The following is a 24,059-nucleotide window of genomic DNA, read 5'->3' on the forward strand; positions in this document are numbered from 1 at the left end:
TTCCAAAACCCTTGGAATTTCCAAAGCATTGAGTGTGATAAAGCTTTCTTTTGTTATGTTAATGACCGACTTTTGGAAAACATTCAGGACTTCGGCTGGCTGGTCGCCAATGCAGCCAACCATGTGATTAGAGGGTTGAAACTTTCAGTCCCACCCCTGACCTCTGGTGACAGGAGAGGGGTTGGAGGTCAAATCAATCGCCAATGGCCATGATTTAATCAATCCTGCCTCTGTCATAAAGCTCAATAAAAACCCAGAAGGATGGAGTTTGTAAAGCTTCTGGGTTGGTGAACACATAGCAGTGCTGCCAGAGTGGCAAATCTGGAGAGGGTATGGAAGCTCTGCGTCCTTTCTCCATCCCTTGTCCTGTGCATCTCTTCCATCATGCTGGCTGTTCTGATGTTGACTTAAAGACACACAACACGTGAGTGGTCAGTTTAAGTTTAATCAGGGTCTTACTGAGGACTGTAGCCCAGGAAACAGCCACTCAGAGCTCTGAAGAAACTGCTTCAAAGAAGTAGGGGAGAAGCCCACTTATATATAATTTTGGCAAGGAAATACATGCAGTCAGGCATACATCTTGGCAAAAGATTACTGCTAATCATAAAGAACAGATACTGCAAGTTAATGATTTCAGGGCTTTCCTAATGGGAAGATGCGAGAATCTGGGATCACTGTGTTCTTCCTGAGGTGTGCACCGAACTGTTTACCTCTCAGGGTGCAGTGTCAGCGGGCAATGGCAGTCGGCTGTGACTTAACCCTTGTAGAACTGGGTGGTGAGCAACATTCTTTGTCATCTTCTGTTCATGCTGAGTTATAGCCTCTTATAATAAACTAGTAATCTAGTAAGTAAAATGTTTCTCTGACTTCTGTGAACAACTCTAAGGAGGGGGCCTTGGGAACCTCTGATTTATAACCGGTTGGTCAGAAGCAACCTTGGCTTGTGACTGGTGTCTGAAGTGTGTTGGGGAGCTGGTGGCAATCTTGTAGGACTAAACCTTTAACCTGTGGAATCTGATCCTATCTCTGGATAGACAGTGTCAGAATTAAGCTCTCACCCCACGTGGATACTGAGTCTCAGAACCAACAACTTCCCATTTCCCTCTCTCCTCAGGCCTTGGGAACCACTAATCTGTTCTGTTTCTATGAGTTCTACATTTTAAATACCACACATAAGTGAGTGCTGAAGTAGGTACATTATTGGGTTTTTTTTAATTTTAGGATATAAAATCCTCCAATAGCAAAATCTTTCACTGTTCTTTCCCTACACCTCTACTGACTTTTACATATTCTATGCATTTTGTCTTTGAACTGTTAGATGGAATCCAACTAACTAAAGTGACAGTTCAATAAAGGCTGAGAAGGTAGCTACTGTAAAATATATTGGTGTGATTTTTTGTTTCTTGTTTTGGAGCAGGGGAGGTCATTAGGTTCATTTATTTATTTACTTATTTTTAGAGGAGATACTGGGGATTGAACCCAGGACCTTGCACACCCTAGGCATGCACTCTTCCATTTGAGCTATATCCTCCCCTCTTATATTGGTGTGTTTTTAACACTGCGCTTTTGTGTTGTATGACTCATTATTCAATTCAGTTCAGGAGTTTTCAGGACAAATAGGAAGGGAAAGTCATTAATGTTTGGGACAATAATTTTGAACAGTGAAACCAGAAAAGTCTCTGCTCAACTCACATCTATTACATTGAAGCACAGATAAAGCTGGAGCATTAAGAGAAGCTTAGGGGGAAAAAAAGCAAAATTACTAGAGAAACATAGAGGTTTAATATCAAAGACAATGCTATCTATGATAAATATGTCATTAATTCTGAAAGCAATTCACTGCAAAATCTTGGATACTGAACATTTCTTGATATATATTTGCCATTATCTGCTTATGAATCCCTTTGCAACTTACATTTTGAATTAAGAGTAATTTGATATAATGAACAGTCTTTGAGAGTTTTGGTTAAGTTGTCATGGATTTCTTCGGTGTTCTGAAGTTTTCAAATACATTTGTAGTTTATCAAATTACACAAAGTTTATAAGGTGTCCATCTGAAATGGTATTTAAAATTGTGTCAACAGTAATCCTTTTTAAACTATGTGTGCTATAAAATCATGGACAAAACAAGACTTGTGATAAATGTGCTAACGTCGATACAAGTTTTCCCACCCAATTTTAAACAAAGTTGTCTTTTTTTTTTCCTTCCCAGACAGTGTCTCTCAACAGTAATCAAAAAATATGACTCCAGCTTGAAATACCTATTGAAAACCCAGGTATTAACTTTTGTAACTTCATTAATCAATTCAATAAGCATTTATTAAGTATCTACGCTTTTTCTAAACTTTGCGAGTTTCTGAAGACACAAAGATGAGTAATGCAGAGGGTCTACACTTGAGTGGCTTTCATTCTATCATGGCAAAACAGACAAGTAAATAGATGAGTGTGATAAAGTGTCATAGGTACTGTGCAAGACCTATGTGTATATAAGACATATAAAAGAGGGTTATCAATTTTAATTATTTGATCTAAGTGTTGAAAAATGAGTATGCCAGCCAGAGAAGGGGCGTGGTGAAGGCAGGTGGGGAGTAGGGATAACTTTAAGCAAAGAACAACATGAACAGACGCAGTCAGCAAACAGCCTAGTCTGATTAGGAAACTGTATGAATTTCGGAATGGCTACAATTAGGATTCAAGGTGAGAGCCTGGAAAAAGACCAGATGAACGGGGCAAGTGGGAACCAAGTTATGTAGGATCTTAAGGACGTTTTATGGACAATTTAATGATTTTCTAATTTATCAGCCGATGACATGGAGCCACTATGCAGAGCAGTAGAATGACAGATGGGTGATTATAGAAGCATTTCATTAACCCAAAGAGATGAGGAAGGCATGGACAAAAACTCTACGAGAGGGATGGATAGGAGGGGACAGATTCATAACAGGTGAAAATGTGCAATTTACATGATTTGGTGAAAAGACTCTGAACAACAAAAAAACACGGTATCTAGAATACCTCCCAATTCCTGGCTGCTGACTGACTGCATGGAGACATTGATTAACTAAGATAGTGAAGACAGAAGAAGCTAGGTTGGCAGGGGAAAATAAGAGATTCAGTGCAAGACTACTGAGATTTGGTCACCTACTGGGCCTCCAAGTTGTGGTCACCAACAAGCAGATCATTTCTTATAGCTTGTTCCTCCAGGGAAGGATCAGTCTTCCACAGATAAAATATTGTAAGATTACAGAAAACAGTATAGGTAAGAGAATGCATTTAAAACAGGTGAGGACTTCTTTTTCTATTAAAAAAATGACTCCTGATATATATAAAAGGATACAGATCTTAAGTAACTATTCCTAATAATAAATAGCAAAGAATTCTGTAAATAATGTATTTCTTGATGTAGGTACCAAACTCATACATGAATTCCACATACATATCTAAAGATAAGGTGATGACAAATACACAACTCATGTCCCTTCCCAAAGTGTAATCCTCTCACTCCAATTCCATTTGTCTTTCTTGAGCCTGGCCTGAATCTGGAAGTTTAAAATGTGGAATGTGAAAAGAATTCACAATTCTATTGTTTTAAGTCTCATGAAAGTCATAATTATTACTGTTTGTGACAGTTGCTCTTTCTAGTGTAGAATTTGAAATTCACCAGGTACCCAGGGCACATTATAACTTCATTCCTAGATCATTTATATCTCTTGACTGGACATAGATATACTTTTGAGGTTATCATAACTTACGGATGAATTTTAACTATCTAAATGTCTCAGTACTGTCCATGTATCACAGATATCTTCACACACACACTTACACACATATGCAAATTGTTGAGAATCTGTAACATTTCTTAATTTGCAAACATAGATGTTTAATCATATCATTTATATATGAAGTCTCCAATATTTTCACTTTGAAAGATTTTCCAATATTTTCACTTTCATTTTTTTTAAAGAATCCAACTTTTCCGATATGACTTAAAAGCTGGCAAATCATCAAAGAAATACTGTCTTTACATTATCACCAGCAAATAGTTATTATCACCCACATCTGAATTATTTTATAAATTGGCCACAGTGTCTGCAACTTTCCACTTGAACTCCATCCAAAACAATGAACTTTTTAAATGACATTCTTCCCATGAAGCATCAATAGCTAAATATCTAAGAAGTGAGGACAGACTGATATATCAATTCACAATTTTGCACTTTCTATTTATTTGACAAGTGCATTAAGTAGCATTTCATTAACGTTGAAAACAGTATCAATTTGAAGAATTTTTTTTATATTTCTGAAATTTGGATTATTACATGATTTGAAAAAATAACAAGCAAGCAGGCTGAATAAATATGCCATGAATATTACTGAATAACATGGGTAAGTTATATTTCCAAGTATTTTATTTCCTTAGCATTTGCTAACATATTTTAGACTTGACTTATTTCAGATGGGGCATCCTAACTATTTTGTTTGTTACATGGCTCATTTTGTAAGTAATTTACATAGAGCTTTTCCTTTGGACATTTTTTTTTCCCTCTCTTCTATTCTACTATTAGGTAAGGAATATTTTCTGTATTCATTCTGTATTCTAAATTCATCTCTAACATTTCAGAGAAATGAAGAATAGAAGAAAGAGAAAGAATTCTCCCCTAAGGTGTTATTTAATACAAATTACTGAACCATTTACTTACTGGAATCAAGAGAAAGCAAAGTCAGAACCGTGCTCTGAAGCAGCTGATGATCCAGTTGGAAAGACAGCATAATCACACATAGAGGGGTGTAGCCGCAGGACAAAGCGGTGCAAAACCAGATTTCAGTCCAGGCGAAAGAATCAGCTTCCGATTCAAAGTTGCTGCTTTCTAGTAGCCTCGAGTGCATTGCCTCCAAAATTTTAATTTAAACTTTTGGAGAAAGTTAGCAATCCCTACCACCAATGACAAACTTACACGAGGATCTGGTGACTGATGAACTAATTGTAAACCAGATGGATCTGGATTGAGAAAAATCTATTCATGCTTCGAAGTGTAGTTTAGCTTCATGAAACATGAAAAAGAGCTAAAAGCCTCCACATCCTTTAGCATCAAGTCCATGACTCAGGGGCTATACCAACTAGATAACCAGAAGAATATGGCAGCTCTATTATTCAGGTGTAAGTAACTCAATGAGGAAGACCGAATAATACTTACCCCACACTTTCCTCTCCTCAAGATCAAAATCCAACGAAATGCGGCTTCTAGACAGAGACTGAAAGTTCCACACATAAGGAGAAAGAAAGGGAGCACACAGGGATCTTATACAGCTCGGGGTTTTAGAGCTGAAGCTTTCTTAGTAACAAGCAGATCTATTGTGGGATTTTCAGAAGTTCCAGTATCAAACATAGTTTAAACCAAGTGGCAGCAAAGACAGAATTTAGAAGCAGAGATTGCAAAGTCAGGTAGATGTATGTGCCAACCCTCTGACACTAGGGAAGTTTTCATTCAACCGTCCTTGAGTTTATATATTCACCACTAGAACGAAGATAATAAACATAATGTAATGATATTTTAAAAAAATTTATGAAACAGTAGATGTAATGTACTTAATATTATATAGTGGCTAGAAGATAAAAAATGTTCAGAAAACATAAGTACAAGTGTCATTTTATTGCTATTAGAGTTACTATGTTTAATACTATTACTAAAGTAGAGGATTGTACAGGATCCACAAGAAAAATGTCATAAAACTGGTTTGCATTCAAAAGAGAATATAAAAAGAGGTGGGAAAGGAGCAAAAAAAAACCGTAAGAAGAAAATAGGATAAAAAGAATAAGTAACAAGGACCAGTTGAAGGGTCACAAAGGAGAAGTCAAGGAGATGAAGGATATGAAATCAGGTCACAAGGAAAATAAAACACCACTGCTGAATTGGAACCTTCCTTAACAGAAATACAGGGCAGATGAAACTATTAAAAGTCAAACCTATGCATAGAACACTGCCACACTTGAAGACGGAAAAATGAAAGCAGATCTTTATTAAGGACGATAAACATTAGCCAACATAATCTGCATTCCTAGTGAAACATAAAGAGTTGAAGGGTTTTGTGAAAGGAATAACATGATCTGATGCTTTGAGATTTGTGCAGTAAATTAAATAATTCATGAAGAACACACACACACACAAGTTAAAGAAGAAGAACAGAGCAAGCAATCTTATTACACAATAAGTGTGGTACAAAATATTGCCAGTATCATAGGGTCTGCCTGTACGCCACTTCTCTTTACTTCTACATAAGAGGTATCCTGCGGTGAAAAGAATTTTACCATTTCACCACCAATGTATGCACCCATTAGCAACACAAGCACACCTCAAAGATGTCTCAAGTTCAGTTCCACACCACCACAATAGAGCACATGTGGCAATAGAGTGAGTGGCATGAATTTTTTGGCTTTCTAGTGCATATGTTATATTTACATTATACTGTAGTCTATTAGGTATGTAACATCACTATGTCTTTAAGAAACACAGTGTACATACCACAATTAAAAAAATACTTTATTGCTAAAAAGAAAAAAATGCCCAGCATCATCTGAGCCTTCAGTGAGTTGTAATCTTTGCTGACGGAGGTCCTGCCTTGATGTTGACGGCTGCTGTCAGATAGGGTGGTGTTTGCTAAAAGTTGCAGTGGCTGTGGCAATTTCTTAAGATGAGACACCAATGAAGTTCGCCACATGAACTGACTCTTCCTTCCATGAATGATTTCTTTGTGGCATGAGATGCTGTTTGATAGCATTTTACCCACAGGATGACTTCTTTCCAAACTGGAGTCAAGCTCTCAAAGTCTACCACTGCTCTATCAACGAAGTTTATTTAATATTCCAGATCTTTTGCTGTCATTTCAACAATCTTCACAGCATCTTCACCAGGAGTAGATTCCATCTCAAGAAACCACTTTCTTGGTTCACCCATAAGAATTAACTCCTCATTTGTTCAGGTTTTATCACGAGATTGCAACAATTTATTTCCATCTTCAAGCTCCATTTCTCACTCTTGTTCTCTTGTTATTTCTACCACATCTGCAGCTACTTCCTCCACTGAAGTCTTGAACTCTTCAAAGTCAGCCATAAGGGTTGGAATCAACTTCTTCCAAACTCCTGTGAATGTTGATATTCTGACCTCTTACCCTGAGTGTTCTTAATGGCATCTAGAATGGTGAATCATTTCTGGAAAGTTTTTGATTGACTTTACCCAGATCCATCAGAGGAATCACTATCTATGGCAGCAACCAGAGCCTTACAGAATGTATTTCTTAAGTAGTAAGACTTGAAAGTCAAAATTACTCGATTCACGGGCTGCAGAATGGATGTTGTGTCAGCAGATATGAAAACAACATTAATCTCACTGTACATCTCCATCAGGGCTCTTGAATGGCCAGGTGCATAATATTTCAAAATGAATCTTTTTTTCTGAGCAGTAGGTCCCAACAATGGGCTTAAAATATTCAGTAAACCATGTTGTAAACAGATGTACTGTCATCCAGGCTTTGCTGCATTTACAGAGCACAGGTAGAGCAGATTTAGCATAATTTATAAGGGCCCAAGGATTTCAGAATGGTAAATGAGCATTGGCATCAACTTAAAGCCACCAGCTGCATTATGCCTAACAAGAATCAGTCTGAAACCAGGCACTGACTTCTCCTTTCTAGTTATGAAAGTCCTAGATGGCATCTTCTTCCAATAGAAGACTGTTTTGTCTACACTGCAAACCTGTTGTTTGGTGTAGCCACCTTCATGAATTATCTGAACTAGATCTTCTGGATAAATTGCTGGAGCTTCTACCTTAGCACCTGCTTCTTCACCTTGTACCTTTATGTTATGGAGACAACTTCTTTCCTTAAACCACATGAACCAAGCTCTGCTAGCTTCAACTTTTTTCTGCAGCTTCCTCACCTCGCTCAGCCTTCACAGAATTGGAAGAGTTAGGGCGTTGTTCTGGATCATGCTTTGGCTCAAGGGAATGTTGTGGCTGGTTTCATCTTTTATCTAGACCACAACTTTCTCTCTATCAGAGTAAGGCATTTCGAATTCTTATCATCCCTGTGTTCAGTGGAATAGCACTTTTAATTTCCTTCAAGAACTTTTCCTTTGCATTCACAACTTGCCTAATAACTGGTGCCAGAGGCCTCGTTTCTGGTGTGTCTCAGCTTTTGACATGCTAAATGTCGAATGACATCCTCACTAAGCATAATCGTTTCTAGCTTTTGATTTACAGTGATAGATATGCAACTCTTCCTTTCACTTGAACACTTAGACGCCATTGTAGGGTTATTAATTGGCCTAATTTCAAAATTGTTGTCTCAGAGAATACAGTGGCCCGAGGAAATGAGAGAGATGGGGGAACAGCCAGTCAGCAGAGCAGTCGGAACATACACAACATTTATAGGTTAAGTTTGCCACCTTATATGGGTGAGGTTCATAGTGCCCCAAAACAATTACGATAGTAACATCAAAGATTACTGATCATGAATCATCATAACAAATACAACAATAATGAAAAGTCTGAAATATTTCAAGAATTATCAAACAGTGATACAAAGACATGAAGTGAGCAAATGCTGTTGGAAAAATGCCACCAACAGACTTGCTCAATGCAGGGTTGCCACAACCATTGATTTGTTAAAAAAAAAAAATGCAGTATCTGTAAAGTGTAATAAAGTGAAGCACAATTAAATGAGGTTCGCTTGTTTAAGGTTTACATTTCCTTTTTAATGCACCTAAATGGAATCAAACTATATGTACTTTTTGTGCCCGTATCTTTTACTCGGTATTATTTTTGAGATTTATCTACCTTATGCTATGTGGTTTTGAATTATTTTCATTGCTATATATTACTCAGTTAGATTCAACTTATCTATTCTACTGTTGATGTACATTCAAGCTAATATCAGGGGTTCTTCTAGGGCATATACCTAGAGCCAATGACTTACAAGGTTACACCAAATACTTTTCCAATACAGTTATATACATTTCACAATATATGAGAGTTCCCATCACTCTATTTTCTCACCAATGTGTGGTACAGTCCAGCTTTTAAAATATTTGCCTACAGGAGGTATGTGAAATGTTTTCGTATTTCAATTTTAATTTTTATTTTCCTGACTACTAATACCTTCATGATTCTTCACTCTTCTTCAACATAACATCAAACTGTTATCTTTACTTTCTGTTTTTACTTTATGATGTTTTATTTATTAAATCAACTTTCTTGAAGTTTAATTTATATACATAAAATATACTCATGTTAACTGTATAGTTTGACTAGTTTAGAAAATGATATACCTATATAACCACCATGAGAAACAAGATATAAAACATTTCCACTACAACAAAAAGTGCCCAAGAATTTACTTGTAGTAAAACTCTTCGATCCTAGACATCATGCAACCAAAGATTTACTTTCTTTCAATACAGATTTCTTTTACCTGATCTCTAGTAGAATTTTACTAGCAGTGACAAATGATAAGAGCAGAATCCTCACCTTGTTGCTAAACTTAGGGAACTTAGGGAGAAATCTACAGTCTTTCACCCTTGAGTATGAAGTTATTTGGAAGTCATGGCAGGAAGTTAATTGCTCCTTGCTAGGTTGAAGAATTTCCTTCTATTCCTAATTTGCTAAGAGTTTGTATCATAAATGGGTGATGAATTTTAGCCAATGCTTTTTTCTGTGTCCATACAGATGGTTTTTCTCATTTATTCTCTTCCAATTTTAAAAATATCTTCGCATTACTGGGATAAACCATGCTTTGTAATAATTTGGAACCCTTTCTCTGTATTTCTGGCTTCAATTAGCTAATATTTTGTTAAGGATATTTCCATCTGTATTTATGAGGGACATCCGTCTATACTTTTATTTTCCTGCAATGTTGTGATTTGACTTTGACACTGGAGCAATGCTGGCTTTTTAAAATAAGCTGAGGAATGTTCCCTCTCACTCTATATTCTGAAAGAATTTGAGTAGATTTGGTTTTACTTCTTCCTTAAGTGATAAAATTCGCCAGTGAAACCATCTGTTCAGAGTTTTCCTTATGGGAAGGATTTTATTACACATTCAATTTCCTTAGTTGATATAGAATTATTCAAATTTTCAAGCCATAAATTTTCTTCTAAATTTTAGGGGCATCCCACAAATTTTGATATGTTGGCCATCATCTCTTTAAGTATCTCTGCCCCATTCTTATCTTTCCAGAACTCCAATTGCATATATGACTCTGACAGCTTTTAGATGTTGTGTTCTGATTTTCCTCCCCATTCCTTCTCCCCTTTGTAATTTGCTTAGGACAGTTTCTCTTGACTTATCTTCAATTTCGTTGATATTTTCCATAGCTGTGTTCAATCTGCTGATGAGTCAATTGAAAGAATTCTTCATCTCTAATATCAATATATTTTTATATTTCTATGATTTCCATTTGACTCTTGTACATAGTTTCCATCTCTCTGGTAAAATTTCCCATCAGTTCATGCATGATGCCCACATTTTCTACTAGATCCTCTAACATGTTAATCATAGTTATTTTAAAGTCCTTGTCTGATTGCTTGAACACCTGGGTCACTTAATAGTTTGGTTTTGTTGTTTCATCTACTGACATTGGGCTGTTTTATCTTGCTTTTTTTGGGTATGGATCCTAATTTTGTATTGAATACTAAATATTCTGTATAAAGCAACAGTAGAGACTAAGGTAAATTGTAATTCACACCTGGAAATGGGCAATGCTCTTCTGTTATGCTATTAGTGGGGAGGGTTGACACAATCTAGTCAAGATGTAAGCTATGTGTTTTTTTATCACTGTCATTATTTTCAGGCTAAAACAGGCTTCAAACTCCTCCAGTAATTAGTTACTACCACCTGTACTTAGAGGGGGTCTGCGATACCAGTGTCTTTTTCTCTGTTCCTGCTTTACCCTCAGCTTTAAACAGTCCCTGCCTGTCTATGCCACAGAGATCATCTCTATCTCTCTGGCAATATTTTGCTCTTGTTTAGTATTCAAAACAGCTCATTTTTGTAGTAGAATAGAGGGAGTTCTGTGTTGTAATGATCAACCACTGCCTTAGGCAGTCTGTGTTTTTGAACTTCAAGCCTGGAATTTTCTGAATATTCCTGCCCTCCATGTGGCAGCCAGCTGCACTGTCTGTCGGAACTTAGTCTTGTATGGGAGAGAGTTTCTAAGCTCTCCTACTCCGAGTGGTTCCTGACTTCCGATCAGTGGGATCCTGGACTCAAGATGGGGTCTCCTGCCCCCTCCTCAGAAGCAAAGGTTTTTGCGTCTACCATTCTATCAGCAAAGGATCTTAATCTATGTCCTGTCTCTCCCCCACAGGCAGACTGTTGCTTTTTCTTCCCCTTCTCAAAAGCAAGAGATTTCTGCCTGTGCTCAGGGTCACAGAGGGTTTCTGTCTCTGTCTTTCCTACTAGTATCACCATTTTTCTAGTACTATAAACCAATAGCTTAAGGCTTTTGCTTCTTATGAGACAAAGATCTACAGAAGTAGGCAGGGCTTCATTCATATCCCCTGGAAAGCTGATCACCTCCTACACGCCGCTTCACTCAATGAACCTTCAGTTTCCTGCACTGCCTTCATTATTTCCCCTGACAGCTGGTAGGTGTCCACGGAGAAGAGCTACAAATGATTGCAAACTCTCCTTGTGTCTTGGACTCCCAGATATTCCAAACTGACATGGTTACTCACACTTAGCTTCTAAGAATTTAAATTAAAATTTTGGCTGATTTATTATATTCTTACCCTCTTACATAGTGGCCACCTCTTTCTTCTGTGCTCTTTCGAAAGTCAAAGACTTTGTGCTTCATCTCCCCTTGGAGGGGCCCCCCCACTCTTTGGAATTCAGTATACTTGGTCAACTTGTGACCTCAAATCTCTAATGGAGTCAGGAAAACTTATGATTTTTGTATATTATCCGCCTTTTTTCATTGTTAGGGTGGGACCAAACGCCTACATTTTAAGCTGAAATGAAACTCCAAAAACTATTTTTAAACTTTTAAGGAGCAATTTATAATAGCACTAACTATTGAACCTAGAATAAAAATAATTCTAAATTCATCTCCGAATTCATTAGTTGAATTTGATCATTTTCAGTATGTAAATAGAAATGGAAATTCATTAAGTTTTATGTAAAACCTGGAAATGGCAAGCTGTTACGTGGCTGTTCAAACACACATGACTTTGGTTTCCATCACAGCTAAATGACAGGAGTGAGATGGCGGTGGGCAGGGGAGGACTTTATGCTCTTTTGTTCTGTTTTTGTTTTCCAGAAAGATGCAGAGAAGAAAAGTTTTGTCACCAATCTTCTCCAGTGTTCAAAACACTTTAGAAATACGCTTAATATCTAAAGTATTAGAATGCTGCTCCTTCGGAATCTATGATATAACAGATATTTCTAAGATAACCTTGGAATATAGCACATAAAACAGCATCACAGAATTACTGTTAGTTTTCACTAACCCACAGAGTAGGGAAGAATTTAGAGGTAGTCCAGTCCAAACTCCTATTTAATGCAAAAATCTCCTCTAAACAGTCCTGATTGCTTGCATACCTGTAATGTGGAAGAACTCTCCACTCACAGGGCAGCCTACTCAATTTCTGAACAAATAATTTCTACAGAGATTTTTCTTATATTGAGCCAAAATGAATGTCTAAATTTGCAACCGCCTGTTCCAATTTATCATGTTAGGACCACTTACAGTAATTCTAATCCCCTTTTCACTTGAAAGACCATCATATACTTGAAAATGGTCATCATGTTTCCTTTTTTTCCAAGCTGTAACTTCCGACTACCTTTCCTTTATGCCATTAAACTGTAGCCTAGTGGCTTAAGTCTCAGCACCCTGTGTGCTCCATCTGTGACCCAAATTTACTCCTCCACCACCTAAATATTAAATGTTCTGAAATGTTATACACTCCGCTTTCCATTTTTCTTTCTTCTACCTATATTCTCCTTCTGGACAATCAAATGCAGGTATCACCTCTATGAAAATAATGCTTACATCTAGCTTTGCTATCTCTTGAAATCACTAGTCCTTTCGTGTTATGTCTGTAAAATACCTCATATGGTAGATAAGCCATCACAGGATTTGTTAATTTTATTTATGATTATTTATGATTATTGCTCTCCTTCTGCGTGTGTGTGTGTGCACATGTGTGTATATTTGGGGGAAACTTCATGGTTTGGGGTTATAAAAGTTTTGCACTTGCTTCTGCCTGGGTCCAAAATAGTAACAACCCTGGCACAATTTTTAGCATAAATTCCTGCTATGGGTAGTGTAAATTAGTACTCCACAGCGACACATAACAATAGCTCAGATAATCACTTTCCTCATTCAGAGCCCCTGGGAAGGGAGAGGCTTCCTCAAAAGTCCTCTTGGTCAGCAGGCATTGTTTTTTTTCCGCCTACTTTTTGCAAGTGACAATCTGTCCAGTGTCAGGGGTTTATTCAGCTCCAGCTCGGCCCCTTCCCCTACCTCCACCAACCAGTTTAGATTTAAAATTTCAGCACTTGTCCCATTGGGAGCAGGAAACACTGATCTCTAAGCCAAGTGATGTCACCTGCAGGCCACTGACATACCAATGTTGAAGCTACTGCTCAGGCTTTAGGTTCCCTCTTTAAATTTCCATCACCCAGAGATCTATCTTTGTTTTGGGCTAAACTATGGATTTACATTTTTTTCTTATGGTTCATCGAGTGTTTGTATGAGCACACACTATGTGTGCATTTGTGTGTGTGTTTGTGTGTGTAAGGTGTCTATGTTTTCTCATTCCAACAGCTGCTAGATCTAGAAACCCACTGCATTTCCAAACAACTAAGTCTCCTTGGCTGTCTCCTTGGCAACTCAGACTCTGTGTATCAAAAAATACATGCATCACAATTCCACCAGCCTCAGTGACTCAAACATGAAATAAATATTTATCTTCCAGAATTTTTGTATAGCTCAAAGGAGATAAATAGATCAGGTAAGAAGCACTGCAAGACTGGAGTAAGAGATGGAGAAAATTAGATACTGAGTGACTCAAGACAACTCAGCATTTCCATTTTAACTAGTCATATTCCCACAAATTCACATATATCACATATCTACTTAGAATGAATTAAAACTAAATGTAGCACCTACTACATATCTCTCTCACAGTTTTAATAATTTTTAAATTTTCATTTTATTAGTTATCTGGGCAGATACAATGTATGGTTACTCTTATAAACTGAAATATTTGTGTGAATGGATTAAAATTAATTCATTAAAAACAAATTTGCTAAAATTTAGCCCTTATTCTTTGCCAGGCACTTTTTTCTATTTTATCTCATTTAATCTTTACAACCATCCAATCATTAAGTATTATTATTCCAATTTTACAGAAGAAGGAATTCAGGCCCATGGAAGTTGAATAATTTGATAATGGTCATAGGTAGAAATGAGGCAGAATCAGGATTTTAACACACATAACCATACTGCAGAACTGGAAATATAGCTTCCTGTGCTGTTGTGAATGAATGTATTAATAGTATATTAATAGTTGGGGTGTTGCCTTTCAGGAAAGTCCAAGTTGTCAAGTCCAGTCTCAAATGTGGTACTCAACACTAAACTCCAGTTCAGATTATATACATAGAAAATGTGGTGAGCTCTAACTTTCCAGTTGTGGAGTGTATATGCATTTTCATTTAATTTAATAATGAAGCAGCTCTTCTGGCAGCCACGTTACAATGTTGACTCATTGAGTTCACACATAAATAAAACAACTGAGCTTTCTGCACATGAATAACGCATAAATTTTTCTTCCCATTTTACAACTGAGTGGTTATACTTTCTTAACCTGTGAAAGACTTAAAATGTAACTCAATTAAATTGCAGCTTTTTTACTTTTAGCTCATTAATCAAGTCTGTTGACAATTTTAGAATCCTGATTGTGTCTTTCAAAGTATTAATTAACCATTCTTCCTAGGTTGTTGTCATCAGTTTTCATTGTTTATAAAACATATGAAAGGTACTGGCAACACAATAAAAAGGTTTTTTTTCCACAAAAAACACAAAATGATGTTCCCTAAATGTAATACTCATTTTGTGTCTTTATACTGATACTGTTTTGCTAAGAAAATGATCTAGAATAAGTGAATTTTTTGTGTGTTGTGAATCCATATCTGTGTGTGAAAAAAAAAGGAAAAATATTTTTCCACCTCCTTTGAAATAAACTCCACTTTGAAATCCTCCACTGGAATGACTGTGATCCTGGAATTAAGAGCTGATGTGTTTTGAAAAGCCAACATTATTAATGATATAGATGAAGTATATTAAAATAATGTAGAGTGAAAGGTGATTAGCACTGAATTAAAGAAGAAAGATGTATTTCTCAACATAGCTACTGGTAAAACACAGAAAAGAATAAGGTCAAAACATAATTTTTTTTTAATGAAAGCTAATTTAAAAACGTGAAAGTTGAGAAATAAAAAAAAAATGAAAGGTTCTTAGAAACTGGACCCTCAAATCTGTGTAAAACTATCTTAAGTGCAGTCAGCAATCTGATTTAAGAGGAGTTGGTCATTACTATAGACTATATTTGCCATCAATGATTTTTTTGGAAACATCAGTTGCTTAAAGGACAGTACAATCAAGTGATGACCAAACACCCCAACACCTGATCTCACTGTCCCAAGTTTGTTCTGAACTCTGATTTTTAATCATTTTGCCTTCCTGATGCACTCTGAAACTCTACATAGGTCTACTAACAATTGTCTTGTTTTCAAAGTATTTTGAAGGAACCACAGAATTTCAGTCTCCAATATCTATATCTACCTCTCTCTCTTTCTCTCTCTCTTTCCTCCTCTCCCCTTTTTCCTCCCTCCCATTCCCTGTGAGACAATGGTAAACTAGAGTTGATATATATAGTCTTAAAAGTCCTACTTTTCAATATTCACTCAATGCAAATTGTGGCTTAGGTCACAGGATAACCAGTCTTGAGAACCTTTTTATGGAAACAACCATAATTTATTCCATTTCCTCTTCATGGAAAGAGTAGTTTAAAGATAAATTAGTGTCCTCTTGATTTCAATAAACTGTAAGATATTAATCTTTTCATCTACAGCAACATGTGGATAATATTATTGAAGAAGTTAAAAATATATGCGGTGTTCTGGGATGTGTGGAGACCAAACAAATCACAGATGCTGTAAATGGACTAAATCTTATTCTTCAGAGAAAAGAAGAGGTAAATGCAGTCATTTATTGCACAGTAATTATTTTAAAACTGAGTTCAATAATTAATTAAGGAGATGATTTTTGACTAACTATATATATGTTTTTGTGTGTGTGTGTGTACATGAATATTTCAATCATTTGCGGGGAATAGAAACTTAATTCTATTGTATCAAAAGGATTTAATTAAATTAAAAGGAAATTTCTTATACCTTTTAAGTGTAAGTATAATATAATACCCCAGTGACACTAAAATCCTACCTAGATGAATGTGCTTATATAATAACATTCACAGGCAAGTGTTTGTACATAGTACTGATGGCTCTCATTATATTACCAGCGTATACAGGTGTAGGTGGCCATGGACAAGCACATATGCAGGGAAGAAGGGATTCATTTTTGTGGTATTTTTTTTGCCGAATTTGAAAGGTATACTGCTTCTATGATTTCACATTCTATAATGATTTCCTGGCTTTTCAGTTTAAAAAATGAGTATTATGTGATTTTTTTAAAAAACCTCAAAAATCTGATGTATGTTACATGTGACTATTTCCCAAGAAACTCCAATACATATGAAACTTTATAAAAGAGAGTGATCACATGCATTCCTCACCTTCACAGATAGGAAGAGCAGAGATTATATTATCTTGACTCTGCCAGCCTTAAAAGTTCAAAAAGATTGATTTAGAACATAGATAATTATACTAATATATATAAATCATTCACGCTTATTGTTTCAAATAGGTGACTGAAAAAAATCAGTAATTTCTTAATGTTGACCTGCCTATGTCTTATTTTAATTAGAATTGTGCTTTTTTGTGATCAGATAGTAAAACTGAAAATAGAAAATGTAAATATCTTATTTGCATTACATGAACAGTGATGATTCTGAGGAGCAACAGAGTTACTCCACCAACCAACTCTCCAGTAGCTGAAGTTAAGTCAGGAAAACAAGGTAGTGAGAATTAACTTTCAACAATTCATTTCTCTTAGATTGTCACATTTTGGAGAGACTACAAACACCTAGAGCTAAAAATAAAATACAAAGAGCATAGTGTCATGCAAACAAGATTTGAATTCAAGATCTACCACTTTCTAGCTGAATATCCTTTGGAAAATGAATTCATTTCTCTGAGCTTCAGTTTTCCCCATCTCTAAAACAGAAAAAGGAAGCAGAATTTGCAGGGTTCTTTTGAGCATTAGAAATAACGTTAATAAACAGTCAGGTGATAGTGTATCTTGAATGAGTCATTATTATTACTGGAAGTAATGGGGATGATGCTGGTGGTAGTGTTTTAGAATCTTCCCCATAAGGCCAAGATGAAGGTTTTCATTCACACAAGCAACACTAAGGTCCTCATTATCTCGGGGACACTGGCTACGGCCAGGCGCATGACAAATGTGAGACTCTGCCCAAGGAGGAGACCAGGTGTGAGGATGTGGACACTCATCTTCCCATCTGTTAAAACCACTTGGTTGTTCTTCAGGTTTTATGCACAGCTCTCAGCGAATCAGTAGAAACAAACAACTGATCAAAGAATAAGGAAAACCTAATTTTAGGATGAAGCACTTCAAGTGAAACTCCCTAAAAGAACAAAAATGACAATTTTCTCAGAAATATCAAGCTTTCAGTATATCTGAAGCCAAAAGAATCCTTCAAGGAGAAACTGAGTATTTCCTAAGAAACTATGAACAACTATAATTATTAAGAAAAGCTCATATTCACATTTCACATTTCCTATATACTTATGAGCACTAAATTGTATGTGATTATTCGTGCACAGAAATGAAGAAAAGAATGCACAATTATCACTTTGATTTCATATATAACAATGGCAAAAATAAATAGCTGAATACCCCCAGTAAACAGATTCCACTTATTCTGAGAACACTTTGAAGGCCACTGACTTGACATCATTCAGACTTTTTATTCATCGCTTTCCCCATCCTATCTTAAATATGAGCCCATCCGTGTAAGCCGATTGGCACAAATATTAAGTACATTTTTCAGAGTTTGTGCAGTAACCAGCTGAACTAAAAATGCCAAAGTGGTTCCGTCTATCCATCCACCATAAACCTAGATTAAAGAAATACTGAGAAATACATCTTCTGCCAAAAAACTTAAATTTGAGAAGCTTTCCTTTTTTTCTTGGCTGCATTTCTTGGTCAACTAGCAAGAGACTATTTCCTGCCATACAGGGAAGTAATTAAGTATTTATTAAATGTAAGTTTTGGCAAGATGAAGAATTATATCACAAATGCAGTTGTACTCTGTCAACTTCACGCTCCCACTCAGTACTGGGAACAATTTTCCATCCTTCAGAATTATATTCCAGAAGCTCACATAATATATTTCCATTAAATGCACAATAAATAAACCACAAAATGAAAAGTACGGTCTTACACATTGTGCTATAGGTGGACACCATGGTGATTTAAAATATAAGTTTATGCTTCTGAATAAATTGAATTGTAGTTAAGTTGTGCTAAAATGTTTAACAGTCTCACCCACACGGATGAGGTAAAGATCTTATGTGCAGTTGTTAAGCCTATTAGTTGAAACTATGCTCAGACAAAATATTTTACCAAAGAGAAATGCTTCTGAGAAGGTCGATGTGAACGATGCTTTTAAATGAAAAATTTTATATAAATTTAATTACATTCTAAATATGATACAGGTATTTTCTCTCTAAAAGGAATACGATGGCAAGTTCCTTATTAAAGAAATACAATTTTTCCCTAGTTTATTTGTTTGAGAAATTGAGCTTTTCTTTAATTGAATTTCCTTAAGAGCAAACTTGCCAAAGCAACATTTTAAAAAATTTAGTGTCAATTAAAACGGATCTTATTAAAAATTGAATTTGGACAGAAACCTCACTTTCAGTGAATCTATGAATTATTCAACTTATATAGTTTTCATGATAATGAAGTTATAAACAATAAATCCTAAAACATGAACGAAATCCCAGGCCTTCAAAGATAAACACAAACAAGCAAGCAAACAGAATCACCGCAGTAATGGATATGAACTTAAATGACAACAAAAAAATAAAATTTCAGATAGTTTTTTTTTTTTAATTTAGGATATGATCTCAAGTATTTGACTATCTTTTTTTAAATTCTAAAAAGATAAAGAAATGAACTATATAGTGACTCTGTATAATCTTGCCCACTTCCATCCAGCCCTCTTTTCAGTGCTGACCAAAGTTTGCATCTGAATGACTGCTAATAATAAGAACTGTACACATTAAACAGAGAGAATTAGAAATGTTTTATATCAAAAGATTCATCAGTGTTGTAGAAGGGGGACTGAGCTTCAGCAGTATCTGTAGAATTATTCCAATAATACCAAGGCTGAGCTGATGCTGGAAGTTTCTTTTTGTTGTTGTTTGAATCAAATAACCTTGATTGTTCGTTACGATAGTTAGAAAGCTTTTCTTTCATCCTACAGTTTAGATTTCCTCTGTTTCATAGGCAACATTGATAAACGACAGCAGAGAACTTTCAGTATGCAGATTTTGGATACTATCAGTTTTGTTTCCTGAAATTTTTTCTAAATAACAAGTGTATCTTTGCACCTATTTTTGTTTTTTCAGAACTTTCATCAAAACTCAGAAACCCCCGCAAAAGGTAAGACATACGTGTGCTCAAATACTTTTTAAAAAGAAATATTATAAAACCAAAACTAATTTAACTTTTTCAATTCTTTCTCCAAGTATTATGGTAACACACATACAAAAATATCTTTGAGAAAAATGGTTTGGTTAAACCCTTTTTACTGATGGAAGTGAATAAAAATCCACACTTTCTAAACGTTTAGCCTGAGATCTTTTTAAAAACTAGGAAAAGTAAAACAATCTATAAAAATCAAAGGAATAATGAAAATATCCTTATAACAATCCAAGAAACTAAAACTTTTTATTTAGTGAATTACATTTTAATGTAAGAGAAGTCAGAAAAGTAGCAGATGTCTTTCAAAGACACTAATTTCAAAGTTAAACTCAAGCTCAATCTGAAAAACCAGTCTAACAAAACAGGTAGGAGGATTCAGTTCTGGGATAATTAGTGTTCATTGATGCTCTTAGCCTACAAAACCGCAAGGCACAGGAGGACTTTGCCTCTGCAGGAAAGAGTGGTCGTGTGACAGTGTGGTATAGGGCACAGAGTTTGGCTTTCAGAATTAGGCAGAACTGGTTTTGAATTCTAACTCAGCCCACTTTTTGACTCTGTGATAAACTAAACTCTTTGACCTCCAGTTTTCCTAATATGCATAAAAGTCATGATAGTATTTAAGTGCAGGGTGTGGTCAGGGTTGTTCTTGTTCGCACAGGCAGATGGTATTTGGCTCATGAACACTGAGTATCTTCAAGGAAACTGATTGACCCGCAGATGTTCAAATATCACCCTTGGATTCAGAGGTGATGGTGAATCACAAATGATAACCCCAACCTGCCCTCCATACCCTTAATGGTTTTCAGTAGAAAGTTGTAAGTACTTAGGGACACTCTCTCAAGCCTAATTCCCACCACTCAAAAGAAGATATTCAACTGCACGTGAAGAACTCCCCTAACTTCACATCACGGAGGAAAATGGGACGGCAAAGAGGATGGGAGAAAAAAATCTGCGCTAGTGCAAAACTCCCCATTCCAGGCATTTATAAAACTGCAGAACACCACAGGGGGAAGGAAGAGATAGACATCCTCTAACAATATTACTAACACAGAGCCCAAGTGACAGAATGCGGAGTGAACAAGCTGGAGATATGCTATAGGACACTAGACCTTTCTTCCTTCCTATGAGGAAAGTTGGAATAAAATCCCCTCGTCCCACAGTCTGAGGGCTTGGGATATGAGATCCCACAAAACTGCACAGGAATGTTCCCAGAGACTTATATTCTATGCTAAGTCATCACAGAAAAAGAATTCTATAGATTAAAAACTCCCCATCCACAGCTCTCATAAGCTTTTCATAAATCAGCCTTCCATTCTGAAAGATGAATCTATTTTTTCTAATACTTCATTATGTAGAAGCACCTTTCAGGATGTTTAAGAGCAAAATGGAAGAGTTTGCTAAAATGACAGCAAAATGAAATGAACATTTGCCAGCACATACATGCAGCTGCTTTCTGGTCAGGTACCCTGAAATGAAAGTCTAGAACCCTCCTTACACAAAATGTTAATCCAATAATAAGCCACTAATAGTGATGATTCTCATACTTATTGTTCTTATTGATTGACCTTGAAGTTGAGAGGTGGCTCTCTGTGCTTTATACCAGCGGTCAACAAACCTGGTATGCTGCCTGTTTGTGTAAACAAAGCTTTACTGGAATACGAAAAAAAAAAAATTCTAATACAGACCTTGCTTGCAAAGAAAATACAGTCTTCACTAGACACAAAAGGCACGTGCACACAGAAGATGACAAATGGCAACACTACAGAGATCATTTTTCTTTCAAACGTACACTAGAATGAAGTCACCAACTCTTCCCCTTCATTTCCAAAAACAGTCAAATGAATGCATTTTAATCACCTGTATATTGTCGTAATTTCTTTCCTGATACTGTAACTCTTTTCCCACTGTAAAATCAGACATGATAAACATTATTTCTCCATCTTTCACCACCAAGCCCAGCACTTTGAGCCCTTAATACATTTCTGATGATATCTGAAATGCATTCTTCATCCAGAGCTCTGGAAGGGAAGCATAATGCATAAGCCTACATCTCTATCCTCCCTCAAAGAAGCAAATTATAACCTAGAACTGTATCTCTGCACAAAAAGTAAAGGGTAGGCTTTTGAGTAATTATCCAAATAATTAAAATTTTCCAAAATATGTGCTAGGGCTTGAATTAATGAGATCTCTGACTCCACTTTATGATTTATTTTAATATGTATTCATTCGCACAAGATTGGAAATTATTAACAAGACGTTTGTGCTTCCTGCTTCTGAGAACCAACAGTATAATTTGGGGGCCAGGGAAACAAGATGTTTCACTAAATTGATCATTCTGCCTCCAGTTGCTCAGGAGAATCCCTGTTGGTTGGTCTCCAGAGTTTGATGAGGCCTCTTTAAAGGCTATTTTTATGCTGCTTTCCTCTTCTGTTTCATTAATCGCTACTGCTGATTTCTCAGAGAATTTTAATTAGAGCTCTTTCACTCTGCTCCTCACCTCAGGCTGTTTCAACAAAGGGCACCATTTTAGAAATACAGCAAATACGTAAAATTTGGCCATCTCATAAATTTTGTACAAATTTATGAATAACTAAGTGAATAATTGCATGGGTTGAACAAAAACAAAAAAAATGTTTAATTAGGGGCAGAGCTACTGAGAGACAGGATGAGGGAAGAAGCTCTATGCCAAAGCTGGCCCCTTTCTCCAGGATCCAAATACCTGAGCATCGGAACACCGGCGACTATTGGAGGAAACAGCAAGCTCTTCCTACTATTTCCTTTTCAAACCAACCAGGAGCCAAAAAGCAATTTACGTCTCAGAAACAACTTATGAGGAAGGGCACGGGTCTGAAAAAACAACAGTACTGTGTGACTTGACTCAACCTAATACGCTTATGCCAAACTTGTGACTTAGTTCAGTTCATAATCTTAATGGACATTTGTTTCTAGAAATTAAAATATGAAAACCCTTTAAAATATAATACAATAAATAAACATGCTATGTTAATTTAAAATAAAATCACAGACAGAAATAGACTCACAGACATAGTAAACAATCTTATGGTTGGGGAGGAAAAGAGTGGGAAGGGGAAAATTTGGGAGTTCGAGATTTCCAAGTATTAACTACTATATATAAAAGTAGAGAAAAAAACAAATTTCTTCTGTATAGCACAGGGAACTATATTTGGTATCTTGTAATAACCTTTAATGAAAAAGAATATGAAAACGAATATACGTATGTACATGTATGACTGGGACATTATGCTGTACACCAGAGATTGACACATTGTAACTGACTATACTTAAACTTAAAAAAAGGCCACAGAAGATCTTAAAACATAAGTTCTAAGGATGTGCTTACTTGTTCTCTCAACGTTTCCTCAGCTGCCTGGGGCTTGGCCACAGAGCTCTTCTCGGCTGTGGCCGCGGGGACTCAGAGCTGCACGTGGTCCAGCCGCCCTCAGGGTTGGGAGCGGGGAAAGCCGCGCTCTGTGCCTGGCGTCTGGGACCCGACCTGGGACAGGCGAGCACCACTGGCCCTGGTCAGCCTGAGGTAGAAGAACCTGCAATCTGGAGAAGAACTGGCGTTCAGGCTGGCCCACGACCAAGCCAAGGCCACGCGGCCCGCCTTCCTCATCCACCTTCCTCATCCATCCGGCACTCCCAGTACCGCGGGGTCACCTCGCTGGAAAGAACTGCACTCTGACCCCCTTAGTTCGTGAACCGGAAGAACTGACTGGTCTGCAACTTCTCGCCGGAAGCGGAGGCTGTGCAGTATCGCGAAGAGGGAGCTCGGCACCCCCGCGGACGCCGAGCTTTAGGAGACCGGATACGAAGATCTTCAGCTGCTGCACGGTGAGCTGGGCGCGGCAGCTCAGTCCACAGGCGGGCTCGGTCCATCTCTCATCCCTCCACCGCGGCAGCATCACCCGACAGTCCGGCCCAGTGGCCGAGGAGCACTCGGGGCACTCGGGACTCAGGGTTCGGGACTCGGGGTTCTGACCTCGTGATGAGATGTCCTCCTCCAGAGGGCCACCTCGAGGCCCTGCTCTCCTCCTCAGCCCTGTGCACAGCCCCTGCGTGGGAGCCACCAAGAACACGGTTTCTCCCCTCTGTCTTCCCTCCGCCGACTGTGCTGCCGTTACATTTCC

General features: G+C 37.0%; 1 protein-coding gene across 1 annotated transcript in view; it reads left to right on the forward strand.

Moving 5' to 3' along the window:
- PIK3C2G (phosphatidylinositol-4-phosphate 3-kinase catalytic subunit type 2 gamma) overlaps positions 1 to 24,059 on the forward strand; it is a 266,488-nt gene that overhangs the window by 47,343 nt on the left and 195,086 nt on the right. The window contains exons 8-10 of the mRNA XM_031444030.2: positions 2,213 to 2,276; positions 16,127 to 16,249; positions 19,833 to 19,866. Coding sequence (XP_031299890.2) covers positions 2,213 to 2,276; positions 16,127 to 16,249; positions 19,833 to 19,866 — 221 coding nt within the window. The remainder of the gene's footprint in view (positions 1 to 2,212; positions 2,277 to 16,126; positions 16,250 to 19,832; positions 19,867 to 24,059) is intronic.

Source organism: Camelus dromedarius, chromosome 25 (genome assembly GCF_036321535.1).
Source record: "Camelus dromedarius isolate mCamDro1 chromosome 25, mCamDro1.pat, whole genome shotgun sequence".
NCBI classification, from domain to species: Eukaryota; Metazoa; Chordata; class Mammalia; order Artiodactyla; family Camelidae; genus Camelus; species Camelus dromedarius.